The sequence below is a fragment of the Mycteria americana genome, chromosome 1 (assembly GCF_035582795.1).
Source record: "Mycteria americana isolate JAX WOST 10 ecotype Jacksonville Zoo and Gardens chromosome 1, USCA_MyAme_1.0, whole genome shotgun sequence".
NCBI lineage: Eukaryota > Metazoa > Chordata > Aves > Ciconiiformes > Ciconiidae > Mycteria > Mycteria americana.
In genome coordinates this window covers 131,265,189-131,286,381 of record NC_134365.1, presented here as the reverse complement: position 1 = coordinate 131,286,381, position 21,193 = coordinate 131,265,189, and the positions used below count along the sequence as shown (strand labels likewise).

The 21,193-nt window shown below is 40.2% G+C and overlaps 1 protein-coding gene across 1 annotated transcript in view; it reads left to right on the top strand.

Moving 5' to 3' along the window:
* Positions 1-20,510, top strand: part of IL1RAPL1 (interleukin 1 receptor accessory protein like 1) — a 674,122-nt gene extending 653,612 nt beyond the window's left edge. Inside the window, exons 8-10 of the mRNA XM_075491887.1 lie at positions 1,531-1,674; positions 18,317-18,487; positions 19,792-20,510. Of these exons, the coding sequence (XP_075348002.1) occupies positions 1,531-1,674; positions 18,317-18,487; positions 19,792-20,510 (1,034 nt within the window). The remainder of the gene's footprint in view (positions 1-1,530; positions 1,675-18,316; positions 18,488-19,791) is intronic.
* Positions 20,511-21,193: the final 683 nt, after the last annotated feature.

Below are 21,193 nucleotides of genomic sequence, written 5' to 3'. Positions count from 1 at the left end.
AAATGACATGGAATATAAATGCCTTTTTATTTTATTTTATTACACTTTTAGTGTCTTCCAGAGAGCAATGAAATCTTCTTACAGTTGCCTCAAAATAATAAAAAAGTGTGTGATTCTCAGTAGGCACAGTCAAAATAAATGGAATTGTCACTTTCTCCTCTAACCTTTTATTTCTCTAATTGAATTGTATTGTGCCGGAGTAACATATCTACATAACCACATACACACAAAAAAAGGTTACTGCAGGGCTACCTTGCTTCACTCAGACAGAAGCTGCCCACTGGAAGAGGATACTGTGAAAATAACATGGAACTGAGCTTTCTCCAGCACAGATTTTTATGAAGTAAGCTGTATATCTTGGATTTCCAGGATTTGATTTCTTGGCACTTCTCAAAACTGAGTGATATTGGAAAAGTATGGGTGGTCTTAAGATATGCCATTTATTATTAATTTCAAATTGCAACATTGTTAGTAACGCTCTTCCTCCTCCCACCCTTCTTTTTTAACATTGCCAGTTTTCAGTCAATAAGGAAATGAAAAGTAACAACAAAATGGATGCCACGTAACTATGTGGGCTTCCTTGAGTGTGCAACAGTTAAGACCGAGGGGATGAAAGTCCATGATGGCATATTACTTATGCACTGACAAGCAGCCCCACTGAGCATACTGCTGGTGGTAGGCAGTTGTGGCCACATTTGACCAGAGTCCCCGTCCTCAGGAATGGAGCTACATGGTGAGGATCTCAATCCATCATGTCAGTCTCCAGTGGCAGAGTACAGCAAAGACACCAGGGGGTTACAGTCCGAATGGGAATGTCAGAAGGGACAAATCAGGATGGTTTGCTGTAACTACACATAAGCCAACCCCACTGGGGGGAAACGGGAGAATAAAGATGAACTGCAGATTGTTGGGAAACTGTGTCAAAGATATTAACACATAACTGAGATGTGAGGCTGTGGGGTTCCTTGCATAATTTGTCTTCACATCTCTCAAGTTTTTGAGTTTTAGAAAAATTTTTATTTTTATTTTGAAAAAAAAAATCAAATCCTTAGTGTAATCTTATCCAGTAGACTGAAACTCATCTTACTTGTGTGTGGAATAAGGGAGGAGCTGTGTTTTCATTATAGTCCCCCAAAAAGAAACATTCACCTCTGCTTTCATTGTAAGTGGAATGTCAACATTTATCTGTGTAAAGCAAACTGCAATCTATCTGCAGAGAGAGAGAAGGAAGAGAGTTATCAAATGTCTCTTATATATATGCACATACTCATACACACACACACACACACAGAGCAATTGTTATTTTTTAAATGAGCAATTCAGATGGTGTACCAGAGGAAAAACTATTCCATTAAAGGAAAAAAAAAAATATTAATTAGGCATTTCTTCAAGGGCTCTATAACGAAATGAATACATAAATAAGCCACCATTCATTATTTTATTTTAATGTTTAATGTAAGTGCGAGGTCTGCTGCTAATCTTTCTCTGGTTTGGAATGTGGTTGTTATTGCATTTTGTAATTCTTTGCAGAGCTGATGTACACAGTTGAGCTTGCTGGTGGGCTTGGTGCTATTCTGCTGCTGCTTGTTTGTTTAGTGACTATCTACAAGTGTTACAAGATAGAGATTATGCTCTTCTACAGGAATCATTTTGGAGCTGAAGAACTAGATGGAGGTAAGGCAGCTTCTTAGTACGTTTCCTAGTTTCTAAGTATGCCTGTCTTTTATTTCTCTCCATCAAGGCCCAAATTTCATTTCAGTTCAAGGTGCGTTAACAACTGCAATTTTTATTTCTCACTGCATTAGGCACTGACTTGAAAATGCATTCCTCATACAGCACATTAGCAGTAGTGATTGCTGAGCTGATGTACGTGCTGCTCTCTGGAGCTCCAGAAGACACCCATGTCTTTTAGATTTTTATTCTTGACACCAAATGTAAATTACCAACATTGATGCATTAAAGTTTTTCACTTTCTGTCAGTACTGAAAGCCAGCTTCACTTCTCCATAAGCTAGGGAGTGTCTTCCCTAATTGTATTCACCAAATAGGTAGAGGTTGAAGTGAATCTCAATTTACTGCTTGTTTAAACTGATCAGTTTCAATAAACTGCACCAAGTGTTTGGGAATGTACCCAGCAGTTCATTTTCTTGAGTTCATTTACTTAATCACTGAGAGAGCAGCTAATGGTCATTAAAGTTGTTCTGTGATTCAAGGACACCCAGCCTAAACAAAAGTAATCTACAATGTATGCATTGGCTTGTGTCAAAGGTATACAGGCATTTTCTTTTCTTCTCTTTTTAAACACTTAAGAAGAAGGTCTTCTTTGCCTCTAGCCCAACTAATCAAAACTGCTGTTGAACAACAAACTGGGCTGAGCTGCAGGCTCAGATTAATTAGGTTTGGTTTCTTGGGTTAGAGTTCCTGATGTTTTGTGCTATCACTACATCTTTAGTGACAGGACCCTCTTTTTTACTGAAATACTAATAAAAGTTATTTTACAGTTCAAGGTAATAGCCTGTAGGCAGAAGCCACTGTGACATATTAAAAGAAATACGTACTGATAAACAAGCACTGGCCAAATCTGTCACCGGTAAGGAAGAAGAGCGGCAGCAGAATTAGAGGTCCTTATATAAGGGAAAGACTTCCATAATAAGACCACCAGGGAATGACCCACTTCTGCCTCCCATCTAAAAATGCACAAGGTTTCAAAATAGAAAAAGCTCAGAACAACAAGCCCAAGAACATTAGAACATTTTGTATCCTTCTACTGGATTTACAAAAAGGATGCATTAATATAGCAGCTCAGTGGGGGAAAAAATCAGGTTATACTACTTATTTTACAGAGGAGGAAACTGTGGCCCAGAGGGACTGTGACTCATGGAGGATTTTGGAAGGCACTGTTTTCAGGCGCTGAGATCCTCTCTTCTCCACAAAGCAGCCACCCGTTTAAATGGACATGCTTACTTGCATGAATTGTGTGAATTTAATAATAGTCATATTATATTATGCAGAAATAGACAGTTTAATTAGTAATTGCTTAAATAGATGCAATTTAATGTTTTCTCTCTCGATATCAGTAATTCTTACTTTTACAGCTGTCATTTATTGTTATCTCAAATCATTCCAATTCATTTGCAAACTTACTCTACCAAGTTACACACTTGCCCCTCTCTTCTCCCATCCCAAACATTGGTCACCTGGGAACAACAGTACTTCAATCACACATTTTAAACAACGAAAAAGTGACCTCTAAAGGATACTGTTCTGGGATTCAAAAGGAGGAAAACCAATACCCATTCAATTTATCTTTCTGAGCAAAGTTCATTGTTAAAGAAGATAAAGCATGGATTCTCCTTAGATAATCAATGCAAACACTGATTGCTTAAGTGTTTAACCGCAGTAATATAAGAAGAAAAATGCTACTTGCAGATTCCTAATGGAAACCTGAAGCTTCTACTGTATTTAATATACTGGCAACATGGATAAAACCCATTGTGCCAATGAAGTTACTGCAACTGAACTTTTTACTCTGTCTCTTTCACGTACACTCTTGCAAAAGCAAGAAGACGGAGACAAAATGCCCCACAGAAGACCAAGCCACGGCTTGTGCAGAAATAAATTGCAGACATATATTCAGGGCCTTTCCTTTGGCTTAGTTTGTTACTGACAGACACAAAATGCTGAACTCTCAAATCTTCTTCTAACCGCATCTCCTGCAGTGGAACAGCAGAGCGCCCACGTGCTATTCATAATTTACAGCATGTTCATACTTCGGGACAGCATGTAGATAAGCAAACATCAAAATATCACAGGCTTTTTGTGTGTGCACTGTATTGTACCCAGAGAGGATTTGAAACACTTTAAAAGTGAGGTCCAATTAAAATTTTCAGTTGAAAATCTCTTTTAAAATGCAACGCTTCATTTCTTCCCTGATCAGAGAACAAGCCCTTCAGGATGTCAAATCTCATCACAATTCCTCTTTCCTTTCCAAGCCTTAGACACATCAGTTTTTTTCAGGCTAACATATGCATTTCTGTGGAAGGCATGGGTAAATTGTGAGAAATATTTGAAAACAAAGTATTTAACTCTTACAGCTAATGCAACGTAATTTATTACTTTCTGTAGGGGTACTGCAGATTAAACAGGTGATCACAGCTGCTGATTCCTCATTTCTCTAACTTGCAGCTTTGAACTTCCCATCTTCTCTCTCATCCTGGGGACTAGACTCTCCTTCTGTTTTTTTCTCTCTCCGCAAACACTTTAGCTCAGTCTCACCTTTATTGTCTCCTGGGAACAGACATTGAAACCCCCTTTTTTGTTTTAATGGTTAATTCCCTGCCTTTCTTACTAAATTGGAATATAATCAAATCCAGCTCACATTTTACCACTTTTCCTCCCATTCTGTGCCTGTGCTTTCCAGCCACCTGGGAGCTGACTCCACACCAGGGGACTGCCTGAAGGACACCGTGTGTTGTGTCCCTCGGTATGGAGCAGCACGACGGGACGGTGTTTAGTCAGGGGACCTCACTGTGAAAGTCTGACAGATGCCCCTGGGAGCTGGAGCACAGGGGCAAGAAAAAAACTCTGGTCTTTGGCAAAGCAGTAGTTTTCTCACCTGCAGGTGTTTGGCATGACCTTGCCTCTCAGAGGTACAGCTCACCCCTACCAGTTTGGTGGTCAGAAACTCCCAAAACTGTTCAAGTGGAGAATTTCAGTTCAAGACCTCTCCACATACACGATGAAGATGATATCTTGAAGTGCTATGCGAACAAAGAAATGTCCAGTATTATTCTGAAAACAAAAAAATTTTGAGAAACAGATACTTCACTGGGAACTCCTGATGGCTGGTCATTGTTATATGTCAGGCAACCTGTTTAGGTTTTCAGCTCTAAACTTAAAAGCTTATTTTAAAAAGCCTTGTCCATAAAGTGCACTTTAAGGACTAACACATTATTAGTGAAAGCCACTTTTAGAAGTGATGATTTCTTCTATTTTGCTGTACATTGAGCTCCAACACAAGAGATTTCATACCACGTTCATCCTCTGAGGAGTGTTTTAGCAGTTACTGTTTATGTATTTTTATTTTCCAAGGATCTTCTCTTGCTGCCTTTCCCAGTTTTTAAATGACTTGATTAACAAACTAAGTGTTGTACTTTAACTAACAGAGAAGAGTAAAAATGCAAGTAAACATTTACAAGTACCTGTGATCAACACATGCCCTGACTTCTTTCTGCCTTGCATTCTGTGACCTTCAAAGGCTATTTGTATCAGAAGAGATATTAATACTGTATAGAAATCTGCTTTTTGCCTACATATGAGCTGACTTCCAGGCCCCCTAAAATCTGTGGAAATTTTCCCAGGATTTTACCTGGGACAACTTTCTCCTTTGTGAGACTGCTCCTGCTCATCAAATCGTGCCATGATCAGTCCCCAGGCATGACAGCCACGGCAGACACAGCGAGGGTGGAGAGGGGAGCCAGACCACTTCTCTAAGCAGCACCATTTATGATTCTGCCTTAAAGTGGCCAGGAGGCTCAAAGTCACCAAAACAGCTATTTTCAACTTTTTCGTGCCATTTCAAGACCTGAGAGTTTCCAATGGATGTGCAGATGTCTCTGTGCCAGCTTTAATGTATACTAAGGATAAATCCAGAAGCCTACAGATGACGGGCTGAAAACCACTGGGCATTGTCAGATATGCAAAATTACTCAAAATCATGAGCTTATATACGTGTTTACATTTCAGATTCCGGTTTCAGAGAAAACAGCATATGGTACAGTTAGTTACCAGTAGAAACAGTCTGTAGGCACCAGCCCCTGCCATTACCTAAGTACATTAGTAACCATTTAAATTGGAGGAAATTTTTGTATTAAGAAATTAATAAGCAAGGAGTGAACACTACCATAAAAAAGAAGAAATTTTACATTAAGAGGCTGGCATTAAAAATTAAAGAATAAAAAAGTAGCAATTAAAAAGAAAGACTGAACAAATGTGCTGTAAATAGTTTTCTAATGAAATTTACATAAATATCCTTTCTCACAGCTAGGCTGATGAGACGTCAGGCTTTAGGCTCGAGAACAAAAAAAAAATCTATATGCAGCTGATAACTAGAAAGTGAGAGCTTTGCTTAGCAGCTGATATGACGACCTTCACAGTGACCCTTGGTGCCTTTAGGTCCCATCAGCTGTTTCTGCAGTGTTGGACAGGAGCTCTCCGAGGTGTCCTCGATCTTATTCTCAGCTTTCCTTGCCAAAGAAACCTCGGTGAATTGAGGGAAGAAACAGTCTCTGTGCAGCTGGGGTGCAGGCAGGGAAGGCACCTGGGAGCCAGGGCTGGGGAGTTCCTCTGGGTTTCAGTTTCAGTTCTGCAGGTTGCTCCTTTTTTTCCTCCCCCACATTGCTGAAATGTGGTGCACAGTGCTCCTAACATGATTAAAATGTGTCACTGCTGAGCTCTCTAAATTCAGGAAATCTTGTTTGGATTTGGTACATGACATCTATAGTGGCTGTTTCTTGGCTGCGCTGGTTGCACTTTCTTAAGAGATGAGTTTCTACTGCTTGCTGCGGGGAAGCAAATCAATGCTCAAATTAGGAGACTGATGAAACAGTTTCTGCTTTGAAGTCCCTGTTGCACCTGGGAGTCCTTAGGTAATCATGATTTTTGTCCTTACTATTATTTAGCTGCAAAAGACTAGCAGGGTTCATGGACAGACCTATGGGATTGCCCAGATAATATCTTATTAAGTGTACAAGACAAGAGCAGGTAAGATATACTTCTTAGTGGTTCCTGGGTTTCATCCCAGTAAACGTCTTACACATCAAGAAAAGGCAACGCTTCGAGATTCTTAATGTTTCAGTGTGACTTAGTTACTAACTTTCAAATATAACTTTTACCAATGGTTTAGGCACTGCCAAAGCACTTGCGTTAATGATTATGCTATGCAGGTATAGCTAGACTGAAATTACTGCTGAAGTTAGTGACTTTGCAATTACAGAATCTTCCCTGGAGACCCACAGAGTAAGTTTGCAATAGCAGCCTCACCACTGCGTATGTAGTCTTATTGGCTATTGGCAAATTGTGGCAATAAGAAATCCTGCTCTATGATTATCAATTTCCAATTCTATTAAAATCACCTTTAGAAAAATGCAGCTTTCATCTTTCTAAATATTACTGGTTACAAAAAGGGATTTTATTCTTATTTAATTACCACTTTATTGTTGGGGAACTGCTTCCCTTAACTCTTTTTGTTTATGCTATTTAGTTATATCTGAAATGCAATTCAAACAATAAAATCTCAATTTATGTCTCCACTGAATATGGGACTTTCTAGATTCTGTCCTTGGAACTTACTAATTCAAAGAAAAATTCCTGCTTTTTTCTCCCTTCCTATTTTATACTATCTAAAGTACATGCATAATATATATATTAAAAAAATAAAATAACACTATCACCAAGAACATCTTTAGATTCCAAACCAAAAGATTGTTATAGGTTAGAAAGTCCAGATGTAACGTAGAAAAAAAAAAAAAGACTAGTGTATATAAATCAATGAAGACTGAGATATCTCCTGTTCCTCAACCAGCAGCTCTGTCAAATGGTTCTAAGTTTTGAAGTTTTTTTATCAAAGGCCAAAGCACATTGTAGATTTCTGAGGTAGGTGAGGTGAATGCAGCATATTGGCATCTGATTTCAAGAATCTTAGATTGAAAGCCTGTTTCCAAGACATTTCTCCCTTCAATTTGTTTATATCTATAATGATTTACTTAACTTTTCGCTGCTTTTGCCTAGATCAAGGCTGTCTTATCTCTGATTTTCAAAATACTTAATCCAATCATAAGATACGAGTACTGTCACTGAGATCAAGAGAACTAAGGGATATATATAAAATTAAGCATGTATTTTATATGGGTAACTAGTTGCTTTGTTGAATTAGGACCATAATAAGAACATAACTTCTTTACACTTTTTATTTAAGGAATTTCTTTAGTACAGAAAAAAGGTATATTCTTCCATTTTCAGTTTACCTGACAGTCTTTATTAGTGCATCTTCCTACTTTCTCCTTTTTTAAATAGTAGTTAGTTTCTTCCAGTCTTTCATAGATAACTACTATGTTATGCTATATTTCCAGCTAGGTAGTCACCATTCTGTATTTCAATATCTACTAATAATATGTTTTTTCTTGGTTTAGTGTCTGACCTGCAAATAATTCACAGCAACCAAGAGAATAATTTCTATCACCATCTTTTAACTTTCATGATTTTTTAATTTTCTGAAACTTTTTTAAGGATTTCTGAGTTTTCATACCTGTCAAGAACAACTTCTACGATTAATACTTCATCAGTTTTTCATATTGAAAATAGAATGTCTTCAGTAGAGGTAATAAATTTAAACTTTCGTGTTAATGAGAATGATTGAGAAGCATTTGAGATGCACTCTTCATTTAGTTAGGAATACAAAATCAGACTAAATATAAGAGAAAAAAATTAACTTTAATAATAGGTTATTCAGTTTAAATAAGTAATATTCTATCTTATGTATCTATCAATGACAAATTTTAGCTGTAATTATAGAAAACCAGGGAAAGTATAGCTTACAGAGAGAATTTATTTTACACTTGAAATCATGTCATTGTATTATTTTTTGGCTGAATTTTTATCTGCTGGGAATGACTCCCAATTTTCAAGAAATGTCAAATACAGCATTGATATCTTGGGGTTTTCATAAATGGTCTTATAGAATCAGCTTTAAAATTGGTATTTCTTTTATTTTTTCATGTTCTTTAGACTTCCAAAATTCAATATGGCTTAATGGGAAAAAAAAAGAAGAACAAAAAGGAGGGAAAAAAGGGAAAAAGAAATCCATGTCCATTGCTTTAACATTTTTATAAATGTGCCTACTAGGGACAAAGGACCTTTTTTTTTCTGGTCTATGGTGTGCTGAGAATACTCCAGAACCTATTTAGAATTGATTACATTTCTTTATCCTCTTTCCCAGTGTTGCATTTACAAAACCTCCCTCCAATTCACCATTACGCACTCTGCACAAGGATATGAACTATCATTAGGAATGCTACACTTAACAAATACTTTGCCATGGAAAAAGTAGTGTTGGTAGTTCTTAATCTTTATTAACATTAAAAGGGCTTGACATTTAAAAATAAAAGAAAATGTTAAGGTGAGTTTCATAAGCAACAGTAAATAATGTGAGGAAAAGTATAAGCATTTTGAAAGACTTAGGATTTGGGAATTTTTCTCAACTAAGCATTTAAATTACATTTTTCGTTATGTTAAGGCTAATGAACACTACTGCAATGTGTACATTAAATGTGACCCCACAAATAATGAAACAAATACAGATTATGAAATGCCATAGTCATTATAATTTTGAAGCAACTACAGTCTCTGGGAAACTTTGAAAGCCCAGTACTTTGCAACCTTTCCTGAACACAGCACGTTTTTTAAAGAGGAAAGCCTCCTGCATTGGCTTGACTCCAGCTCCCTGCAATACTGGGGGGACCTGATCTGTCATTTCCAAGAACCCTGCTTGAAATCCTGAAAATCTGAGTTAAATCAGCGCATTGCTCCTAGACTCCAGTAACGAGTATCTGAGTCTACTAGGCTGGCATGTGGTCTGGCAAAGGAGGGGAATCAGCTGTCAGGTTCCCCATTGATATAGAAATGGAAGATCTGCCGAAGCCAGATGTGTTGCCAGCTATACCTAGCTGTGGAGCATCCTGTGCATGGTCAGCCTGTGTGTGGTCAGTGCACTGAATGTTTTGAAGGCACTGCTAATTACTCTGGAGGATTTCAGGATGCACAGAGGCATGGGTTGACCCTGGTGTCTAGGTCTTACAGTTTCATTAAAATAAGATTCACTATGAAATACGACATTGGGGGATTTCTCTTTCTTTTGATATATTAATCTGTCTTGTGCTAAAACATATCATGCCAGCTGAAAATCAGAGTTTGTCATCTGCTTGAACGTGGTGGATAAGAAAAAACTGACTCCATGAAGGTTTTTTTATTTTTAATTTTTCATCCATATATATTTTTTTTCTGTCTTCCATTAGCAGAAATATCTGCAATGTTTAAGGTTTAATAAACCCTCAAAGGCCCAAACTGCTGGCTTCTTGGAGTGCAACATGGAAATCATTAGCAAACATGTACATCTATAATACAAATTCAAAGTTGAATCTGTTTGCTGGTCCCTGTAGAAGAGGAAGTTTTATCTATCTTTCTGTAGGCACCAGCTTACCATTTCTTCATGTGTAGCTGTTAAAAGAGCATGCATACAGATGAGTTCTTAGATGTCTGATAGCAATTTACTTACCCAAAGATCCCATTTGCATGTGACAAAGTAGATGCATATAGAGTCTGGGTTTCATTTTACGCTTACATTGAGCCCTTAAGTGACTGCTGCTGAGCACATCCTTGGAATAACAAGCAGCATTTGCAACTTCATCCCCTAAAAGTTTATATCACTTCTGCTGGATTAACACTGTAGAAAGTTACAGGGAGTATGATAACATATTCTACATTTGGATAAGTACTGAAAGGAATGGACAGCATTAAAGAATGCATGTTGCAATGATGCAGGTGTTTTGGCTAAAATACTGGGCCACTAAATGAAGTAATGTTTCCATGTGTTATTAGCGAAGCTGGGATTTTCCCCTCAATGTTTACCCCTAAGATCGCTCCAAACAATTTTGTCAGACCTGTGGCTGAGCACAGCTGCATGACCATTACTCAGTGTCCTCCCTTTCAACTCCATAGAAGGGTTAAAATAATATGGCAAAGTTTGTACCTCACAGTCTGTTTTGACTGAGTCTTGCAGTACCAGTGGTTTTGGGCTGACTGAAACATTTGTGGCCTGAATGCATCACACCTTGAGCACAGGCTGTAGTTGATCCCACTGTGATGAACTAATCCAGAACTTCCACATGCTCTCATGGTTGTCTACAGTATAATAACAAAGAAATTTTTTGCATCGAGTCTGGTTGAATTTGGCCATGCAAGGTCTGCTTTAGGTTTTGTTTCAATCTTTTCAATTAATGGATACAACAAAACTTCACAGAAATGGAGGCTGTTGAGTTGAAGAGCTCCATCCTAGTAGCACACTACCTATAGGCAGCAGAAAGCAACTACAAACCACATAACTGAAGAGGATTACTTGCCTATTCACAAAGAATAGGAAGAGGAAATTTATTACAGCAAAACGTTTCAAAGTATTGCTGTTGCATGATATTGTACGTCACACTCAGCTTGTTCACTAAATATAAGGACAGCCATTACATAATACAGCTCTGCAACATACCTGGAGGCAATGCAAGATTAATTTATTCTGATATGTTTCTAAAAAAAGAATCCTGAAGTGGTTAAGGGAATAAGAGTGCTTTCAGGTACAAAAGTATATGTAGATAATTGCTTTCAATCTCCACGGGAAAGAAAAAAAGGTTCAGATTAAATGATCAACACCCCTGCCTTTGGTTATTAGCAGGTATTTTTCTTCCTAAGTGTGGGAGGAAACAGGTAGTGAGTAACTATATTCCAGTTGCTAATGCTAATGCACAGGAGCCTGACAAAAACAAATCTTTGAAATGGCATAATCTATATCTAAAACCAAAGTGCAAGCAACAATCAATCACATTTTCATTCCGAGGATGCTTGGATAGAAGACTTAATTGTTTGCTGATGAAGGGAAATAAGGAAATTCTCATTTTAAAGAAAAGCTTAGTTTGCCACCAGCTTTTTTTGGTTTGAATTTGGATATTTGCCCTCTTGTTCTGACTCTGAATATTAGATCCAACGAGTATCTAAATTCATTGCGTAGCCAAATCAGTAATAATCGTACTACATAATAAAATAAGTAGTAATATCAAGTCCTTTATGACTTGATTTGTAATTAGGAGCAGATCAGGAATTTTATGATGAAGTGTTTTTTTCTTGGAAAAGGCAGATGTGCTGACACCAAATATTTTCATGGGTAAAACACCTGTTCCAATGAATGGTCAAGAAAAAACAAAGCTGTGGTGGACTCTCTGCGTGCTTGCTGGGAGTCTGGGGACTCCTGGGTGCATTGCTTGAAGGAAGGCTTACATGGAAAACAGCCCAAGAGCAAAGGGCTTGAGAGCAAAGCTGAGAGCCTCCTGCTTCCATATGACATGGCCAAGAGACTGGCAAGATGCGAGCCCCAGTTCCCAGAGTTTGACTCAGCCATAAGATCTGGATATCTGCAGGCTCCGATCTCTCCCTCTCAGTCCATTGAGACAGCATGTTAAAAACCATGAATTAAGATCAGAAATGTTCTTTAGAATGTAGGCATCAGTCTCACCCATTACAAGCAGGAGTAGGTGGGACCATTTAACGGTGAGAAGAACCACACGCATAGACGTTATCTACTGTGTGTTTAAACACTTTCCTGGAGATGGGAGACTTCAACAATTTTATGAGTTCTCCCATTTTTCATTATAACTGAAATTACACATTTTTTGACTATCCACCACAACTGGAGAAAATAATAAATAATGCCATTGCTCTTTGATCACATCACAGAAAAGATAGCTTCTGATGGTTGTGTATCTATCTGCCTGCTGTAGTTCTTAAAACGTTTCACAGAGTTGGCAATGTAACCCAAATAATTTTAATTAACTAAAAGCAGGCTAATACATAAATATCATAGAAGTAAAACAAAGGCATACGTGATCATCCCAGGCATTTCGCATTTTGCAAATTGTCTGCTCATGCCGGTGTGTCAGCCCATCAGATAACAAAATTACCACTTAAGGTAATTCTGCTGTAAACTGAACTTTTTACTTTTCATCAAACAAAGTTAAAAATAACTGACAGATCAGGAGTATAATAGCTCAGGGAAACCACTGTGCTAATGCATCTAACAGTTTCCCAAACTGGACTAGACATCTTGCTGGATTGGAATTTGAATAAATTCATGATTGCCTGGACCCATCTGTGTAGACATACCCTAGATCTTGGCTGTTCATAGCCCTTCAAATGTTATTAAAACTTGGGAACTAGGGTGGAAAGAAATGTTCCATGCAATACAGGATAATGCAGTTGTAGTCAGTGGGAATGCTGGAGCCTCCATGGTATGAAAAATGTATATTTCAAATAAATGCATTAGTGTGATATTTACAGTGGCATAACATGTGGCATAACATGAATAATTTTCTCTCTAAGTAAGCATGTGCAAACCGTTTTAACAGACAATATTCACAGAATCATAGAATGCTTTGGATTGGAAGGGACCTTTACAGGTCATCTAGTCCAACCCCCCTGCAAGAGCAGGGACATCTTTAATTAGATCAGATTGCTCAGAGCCCCGTCCAACCTGACCTTGAATGTTTCCAGGGATGGGGCCTCCACTACCTCTCTGGGCAACCTGTTCCAGTGCCTCACCATCCTCATTGTAAAAAATGTCTGTCTTAAATCCAGTCTAAATCTGTCCTCCCTTAGTTTAAAACCATTGCTCCTTGTCCTGTCACTACTGGCCTTGCTAAAAAGTCTGTCCCCGACTTTCCTATAGGCCCCCTTTAAGTACTGGAAGGCTGCTGTAAGGTCTCCCTGCAGCCTTCTCTTCTCCAGGCTGAACAACCCCAACTCTCTCAGCCTGTCCCTGTAGGAGAGGTGCTCCAGCCCTCAGATCATTTTCGTGGCCCTCCTCTGGACCCACTCCAACAGCTCCATGTCCTTCTTGTGCTGAGGGCTCCAGAGCTGGATGCAGTACTGCAGGTGAGGTCTCACCAGAGCAAAGCAGAGGGGCAGAATCACCTTCCTCAACCTGCTGGCCACACTTCTTTTGATGCAGCCCCGGATATGGTTGGCCTTCGGGGCTGCAAGCGCACATTGTCGGCTCATGTCCAGCTTTTCAACCATCAGTACCCCCAAGTCCTTTTCCACAGGGCTGCTCTCAATCACATCATCCCCCAGCCTGTATTGATACCGAGGATTGCTCCAACCTAGGTGTAGGACCCTGCACTTGGCCTTGTAGAACCTCATGATGTTCACACAGGCCCACTTCTCCAGCTTGTCCAGGTCCCTCTGCATGACATCCCGTCCTTCTGGCGTGACAACTGCACCACTCAGCTTAGTGTCATCTGCAAACTTGCTGAGGGTGCACTCGATCTCGCTGTCAATGTAATTGATTAAAATATTGAACAACACTGGTCCCAGTATGGACCCCTGAGGGACACCAGTTGTCACTGATCTCCATCTGGGCATTGAGCCGCTGGCCGCCATCCTCTGGATGTGACCATCCAACCAATTCCTTATCCACTGAACAGTCCACCCATCAAATCCGTATCTCTCCAATTTAGAGAGAAGGATGTTGTGGGGGACCATGTCAAAGGCTTTACAGAAGTCCAGATAGATGACATCCATTGCTTTTCTCTTGTCCACTGATGTGGTAACTCCATCATAGAAAGCCACTAGGTTGGTCAGGCAGGACTTGTCCTTGGTGAAGTCATGCTGGCTGTCTTGAATCACCTCCCTGTCCTCCATGTGCTCTAGCATAGCTTCCAGGAGGATCTGTTCCATGATCTTCGCAGGCACAAAGGTGAGGCTGACAGGTTGGTAGTTCCCAGGGTCATCCTTTCTACCCTTTTTAAAGATGGGCACAATGTTTCCCTTCTTCCAGTCACCAGGGACTTCACCTGACTGCCATGACTTTTCAAATATCATGCAGAGTGGCTTGGCAACTACATCAGCCAATTCCCTCAGGACTCTGGGATGTATCTCATCAGGTCCCACAGACTTATTTATGTTCAGGTTCCTCAGGTGGTCACGAACCTGATCTTCCCTTACAGTGGGAGGGGCTTTACCCCCCTGGTCCCCAACATGTTGTCCATTGACTCAGGAGGGGTGAGGAGAGTGGTTGCCAGTGAAGATTGAAGCAAAAAAGTTGTTGAGTACCTCAGCCTTCTTCTCGTCTGTTGATACTAGGTCATCATTCTTGTTCATCATTGGAGGTACACTTCCTTTAACTTTCCTGTTCTGGTTGATATACCTGTAGAAGCCCGTCTTGTTATTCTTTGCATCCCTTGCCAAGTTCAGCTCCAGCTGCGCCTTGGCCTTCCTGACTCCATCCCTACACAACCGGGCAGCGTCCCTATACTCTTCCCAGGATACCTGTCCCTGCTTCCACTGCCTGTGCAGTTCCTTCTTGCTCTTTAGTTTGACCAGCATGTCTCGACTCAGCCATGCCGGTCTCTTGCCTTCCTTGCCTGATTTCCTACATCTGGGGACTGAGAGCTCTTACACTTTATGGAAAGCGTCCTTAAAGATCTGCCAGCTCTGTTCTGCTCCCTTGTCCCTGAGGACCATTTCCCAGGGGGTCCTACTGACTAAATCCTTGAAAAGCTGGAAGTTTGCTTTCCTAAAATTTAGGGTCCTGACTATACTCCTCACCTGTCCCATATCCCTCAGGACTGGGAACTCCACCAGTGTGTGATCACTGCAGCCTAGGCTGCCTGCAATCTTGACGTCGCGGATGAGCTCACTTGCATTGGTGACCATCAGGTCCAGTATTGCATCCCCTGCAATAGGGCTGTCTATTACCTGGGTTAAGAAGTTATCCTTAATGCAATCCAGGAGTCTCCTGGATTGCCTACAGCTCGCCATGCTACTTTTCCAGCAGATGTCAGGGTGGTTGAAGTCCCCCAGTAGGACAAGAGCTTGCGAGCATGAAGCCTCCTGTAGCTGGAGGAAGAAGGCTTCAACAGTAGGCTCTCCTTGATTGGGTGGCCTGTAGTAGACACCAACCACAAGGTTCCCTTTGTTGCCTTGGTCTCTAATTCTTACCCATAATCTTTCGACCTGCTCGTGGCTATTATTCAGGGACAGCTCTTCACACTCTACCCATTTCTTGATATAGAGGGCAATACCTCCTCCCCTCCTTCCCTGCCTGTCCCTTCTGAAAAACCTGCAGCCATTGATAGCCATACTCCAGTCATGGGATTTGTCCCAACAGGTTCCAGTAATGGCAACCAGGTCATAGCTTTCTAGCAGCACTGTAGCTTCCAACTCCTCCTGTTTGTTGCCCATGCTGCGTGCATTCGTGTAGAGACACTTCATCTGGGCTGTCGACCATGTCACCTTCCTAGTGGAACACGCCTTATTTCCCTTAAGGTGTTCCATGGAAGTTTCCTTGTTGGCTCCTACTACCTCAGGATCCCCCAGCTCATCTCCGCAAGACTTTGACTGTAGTGCAGCGTCCCCAGCAGAAGGTTGTGGGCAACCCCTGGGAAACAGGTAGAGGGCCCATACTAGCACCCCATCCCTCTAACCATTGTGTGTCCTCCCACAGCTTGCCACAGGCAAGCCTGATATGTTCCCCCACCCCCTTCACATCTAGTTTAAAGCCCTGTCAATGACCCCCGCAAGCTCCTGGGCAAAGACCCTCTTTCCCCTTTGAGAAAGGTAGCTCCCATTTGACGCCATCAAACCTGGTGCCATGTAGGCCACCCCATTGTCAAAAACCCCAAAATTGTGTATTCTGAGCCTTTAAAACAGTTTGAACACTGCATTATTTCTTATTATTTATCTCTTTGAGAAATTATACATTCTCATCCTTACTCAAAGACTTTCAACAGAGCGACACTGCTCTCAAGCATGTACTATGGTTATGACCATTACTAAAGTGATAACAGAAAATGGCATTACTGCATCATCATTTTGTTGGTTGTCATAAGTTCCCCATATATCTCTTGACCTCTTTGTGTGTTAGCTCGGTTGCTGGGTTAACACTGTCCTACTGTAGAAACAAAAACCTGCTGTGTAATTTCTATCTCATACTTGTTCCATTCAGTGTTATTTCAAGGCATTGTCAAAGGCATTAGGTGCTTGTCTATCGTGAAGGATCATGGTTTCACAAATACTCTAGAGAAAAGTAATGGAAAGAGTGAATCATAGAAGGCAGTGCTTCTCTTTTTCTTATTTTTCTTTTTTTGTTGTTGGTTTTTTGTTTGTTTTATTTTCTGTGGATATAACAATCCAGTAGATAATATCACACAAAAAGTGTGCGGGGGAGAGCATGAGCATAGGGTGATTTCATGGGTTTGGTAAGTTTGAAAGTAGTTACAGTTTTACCATTTTAATTTTGTCATCTGCAAGTGTTAATGAGCATGGTATGCATGGTTCCTCAGAAGGAAGAGTGGACTGTTCAAGATTAGCACCTTTTCATTAATTTCATTTATACTCTTTGCACCCGTCCTGCATTTGGCAGGCTTTTCCAAATAATACTACCAGAGTACAAAAAGGTGTAAAATGAGGAAAGGAGTGGCTCACTAAATAACTGAAGTTAGCATTGAAGGAATATAACATTACTTATGACACACAGTTGAGTATTCAATCAGGTCTCTTTTGCAAACGATTGATATTCTCGATAGCCTGTGCATAATGTTGTCGAGAGACTCGGAAGGATGTTAACATTTCATTACTCTTGCCATTGATTTTTTTCTGCTTTCTTCACAACAAAAGTCGAAACGTGACCTCTTATTCCACTGAATTAGTTCCAGAGCACTTGGCATTATTGACCTCCTAATGAAAATTAATGATGGCTCTTTTGATTCAGTCTTTCAAGTAGGCACACCAAGCACATTTAAGAAACAGGCACATTTATTTCTCATATTGAAATAAAATAACACACCGTTAAGTAACAAAATGTACATTAATGCAACATTAAATTTGCAAATTTAAGTGCATAGAATTCAAGAGATTTAAACTGCATTATCAGGAGCTGATGCTGCAAAGATTTAAGCTTGGCAATAATTTCAGACCTGGAAAGCCTTTTACAAGTAAAGATACACATACACTTAGAAAACCTCAGCCCCAGGCCCTAAATTTATAGTAAAAATCTGTCAAGACTGCAATGTTTTTACTATGCACCAGACACAATTGCACATTAGCTTAGGTATTTCCGTGCTTTTCTTTTTCCTTTTAAAGTTAAAGAAGAACTCAAATTCTTTTCAGTGATTTTTTTCTTCTGTGCTCACAAGCTGTCACCCCACAGTTGAGAGGATTTCCTTCTTACGGAGCCTTACACAAATGTTTATGCACAAACTGACTTCAGTCTATGGATATGGATCCCTTCTCCCTTGCATCTCTGTAAATAAGGATTACCTCTACCAGGTGAAACAGGAAAGGTGAATGGATTCATATCTGGAGAGTGGGTGAAAGCTTGCCATTTTATCTAAACAACTTCCTACTCCTGGGAAATTCTCCCAGAAATAATTCCTGGGGAATTATCTAGGAAATCTGCAAGAATAGTGAATAAACTAACTTACTTTCTTCCTCTGTTTCCTTAGACAACAAAGACTATGATGCATACCTATCCTATACCAAAGTGGATCCTGACCAGTGGAATCAAGAAACTGGAGAAGAAGAAAGATTTGCTCTTGAGATCCTACCAGACATGCTTGAAAAGCATTATGGATACAAGTTGTTCATACCAGACAGAGATTTGATTCCCACAGGAAGTAAGTCATGTCTTTATGCTTGTGTATTTCCTAAACAGCAAATGCAGTGATTGCAGTGATTGTTTTGGTATTGTTTCTATGCCTACTCTTTCAGAATGTCATCTTTCCTCCTTTATCTGAAGGAATGATGAAGATAAGCCACCAAACATACTTAATGTGTGTTTCCCAGATAAAAGAAGATTATTTTTTAGTAATTGCGTTATATTGATTGAGGGTGAGAGTGCAGAAAGGGCATGCATACGGAAAGGAAATGAATGAGACTAACATTTTTTTCACAGATTTTTGAGAGCTTGCGTAGCTAGGAATGAATACAGAGGTCTTTGTTTTCCGTTCCTTAGAGTTTGCCTGGAAAGATATCCATGATTCTAAGTATTTATTACAGAAATTCAGATAGGAAGGAAAAGTTGATTTTGGACTAAGGCAAGCGTTGAGTAATAACATCTACAGCAGAGCATCTGTTAGTGTCCACTGCAGATAAATATATAGTGGAGGTACTGGATCACTCTCAGAGACTGAAAATTAGAATTGATTCCAGCTGGTACAAGTAGATCTTTTTCATGTTTCTTTCACATATTCCAACCTACGTACAGTATTTTTTTGTAAGTTGCTGTAGCATTCTTCATAACTTCAGTGTAACTATATAGATGGCTACTAAGTTCAATATCTTTTACTGAAGATAAGAAAGGATGCTTGGTGTAGGCAAAGCACAATGTCAAACATAATTGCATGGATATTTTTGAAATCTACAGCAAATTAAACATTAATTTGCAGGAGACAAAACTATTTTTGTGAATATGTGTGGTGGGGGCATGAAAGGAAAATAAGAATCTAACCTTACAGTACACCTTAGAGTATCATTTAGGTTTGAGACTGAGCCTGTGAAGTACATAGCTGCTGCTCTGTTGCCTACCTGGGTGACTGCCTTTTTAAAGGAAAAAATGGTGATGGACACACTTGTTCCAATATATACATATTGATACAAAACCACAGCTCGTGAACAAACACTCACAATCCATAGTGCGTGGGGGAATAGATGTTTTGCAGGACCACAGAATGGTTGAGGTTGGAAGGGAAGGACCTCTGAAGGTCATCTTGTCCAACCCCCCTGCTCAAGCAAGGCCCCCTAGAGCAGGTTGCCCAGGACCATGTTCTGGCAAGCCAACCTGACATGTACGCAAGTGATGTTTTTGCATATTTCAGTGAGCTCTTCTGGGAGCAGGGATTTGCCTCTGTTGTTTCTCCCCAGTCTATGGGAGCAGAGTGTTTTCTTAGATTGATTTTTGAGCACTTGTCTTATTTTGTAGCCTACATTGAAGACGTGGCAAGATGTGTAGACCAAAGCAAGCGACTGATCATCGTCATGACTCCAAATTATGTGGTAAGAAGAGGCTGGAGCATCTTTGAACTGGAAACGAGGCTTCGAAACATGTTAGTCACGGGCGAAATCAAAGTGATACTGATTGAGTGCAGTGAACTACGAGGAGTTATGAACTACCAGGAGGTCGAGGCCCTGAAACATACCATCAAGCTCCTCACTGTCATTAAATGGCACGGACCAAAATGCAACAAGTTGAATTCCAAGTTCTGGAAACGTTTACAGTATGAAATGCCTTTTAAGAGGATTGAACCCATCACACATGAGCAGGTTTTAGATGTCAGTGAGCAGGGGCCCTTTGGGGAACTGCAGACAGTCTCCGCAATTTCCATGGCTGCTGCCACCTCCACTGCTCTTGCCACTGCCCATCCAGACCTGCGCTCCACCTTTCATAACACATATCATTCACAGATGCGCCAGAAACACTATTATCGAAGCTATGAATACGATGTACCTCCTACCGGCACCCTGCCGCTTACCTCAATAGGTAACCAGCATACCTACTGCAACATCCCTATGACACTTATAAACGGGCAGCGGCCGCAGACAAAAACTAACAGGGAGCAGAATCCGGAAGAGGCTCACACAAACAGTGCGATACTGCCCCTTTTGCCACGGGAGACCAGTATATCAAGCGTCATTTGGTGACCGAAATGCAAGGGGCTGTCAACCCCCTCGAGTAGGAGCTGAGTCTGCAGTCTGGTGCCTGGAACTACATCCTCGACTGCTGCTGTTAAACATGCATTACAATCTATAACGTACGAGGAAAAACAGGGTCTTGTACATATGTTTTTTGCAATTTCTTTGTAGCATCAGTCTTCCTGTTTTACCCATGTCTCTTCCCATTCACATTTTCGACTTTGTTTTATATGTCATTGGAATTTGTATATTTACATTTTTTTAAATGAAGAGACTGCTGTATAGATAGGAAACTTTTTTGCTTCATTAGTATAGTTTTAGACTTTTTGTTTGTTTGTTTTTAACCTCTCTTGGGAATGCTTGGACAAAGCTATGTTGATATCAGAAGCACCATCCATTTTGTTGGCCTGCCTAGCCTGATTCCTGAAGGCCATGCCTGCTGCAGTTCACCTCTTTTGGAGAATATTTGTTCTTAGAAGGACCCCATCCCTCACTGAGAGCTCCAGTTTCATTTCTACTCCCGTAACGTGCACTGCTCCTTCCCTGCCCTTACAATGACCCCCATTCGGGGTAACACTACAGTCTGATCATCTAACATGTAACTTGGTAGATACCTGTCAAACAACAGAATATACCCAATCTGTATCAGTTGCTTCACAGTAGTCACTACAGAGTGTGTAGAAACTAGAGAT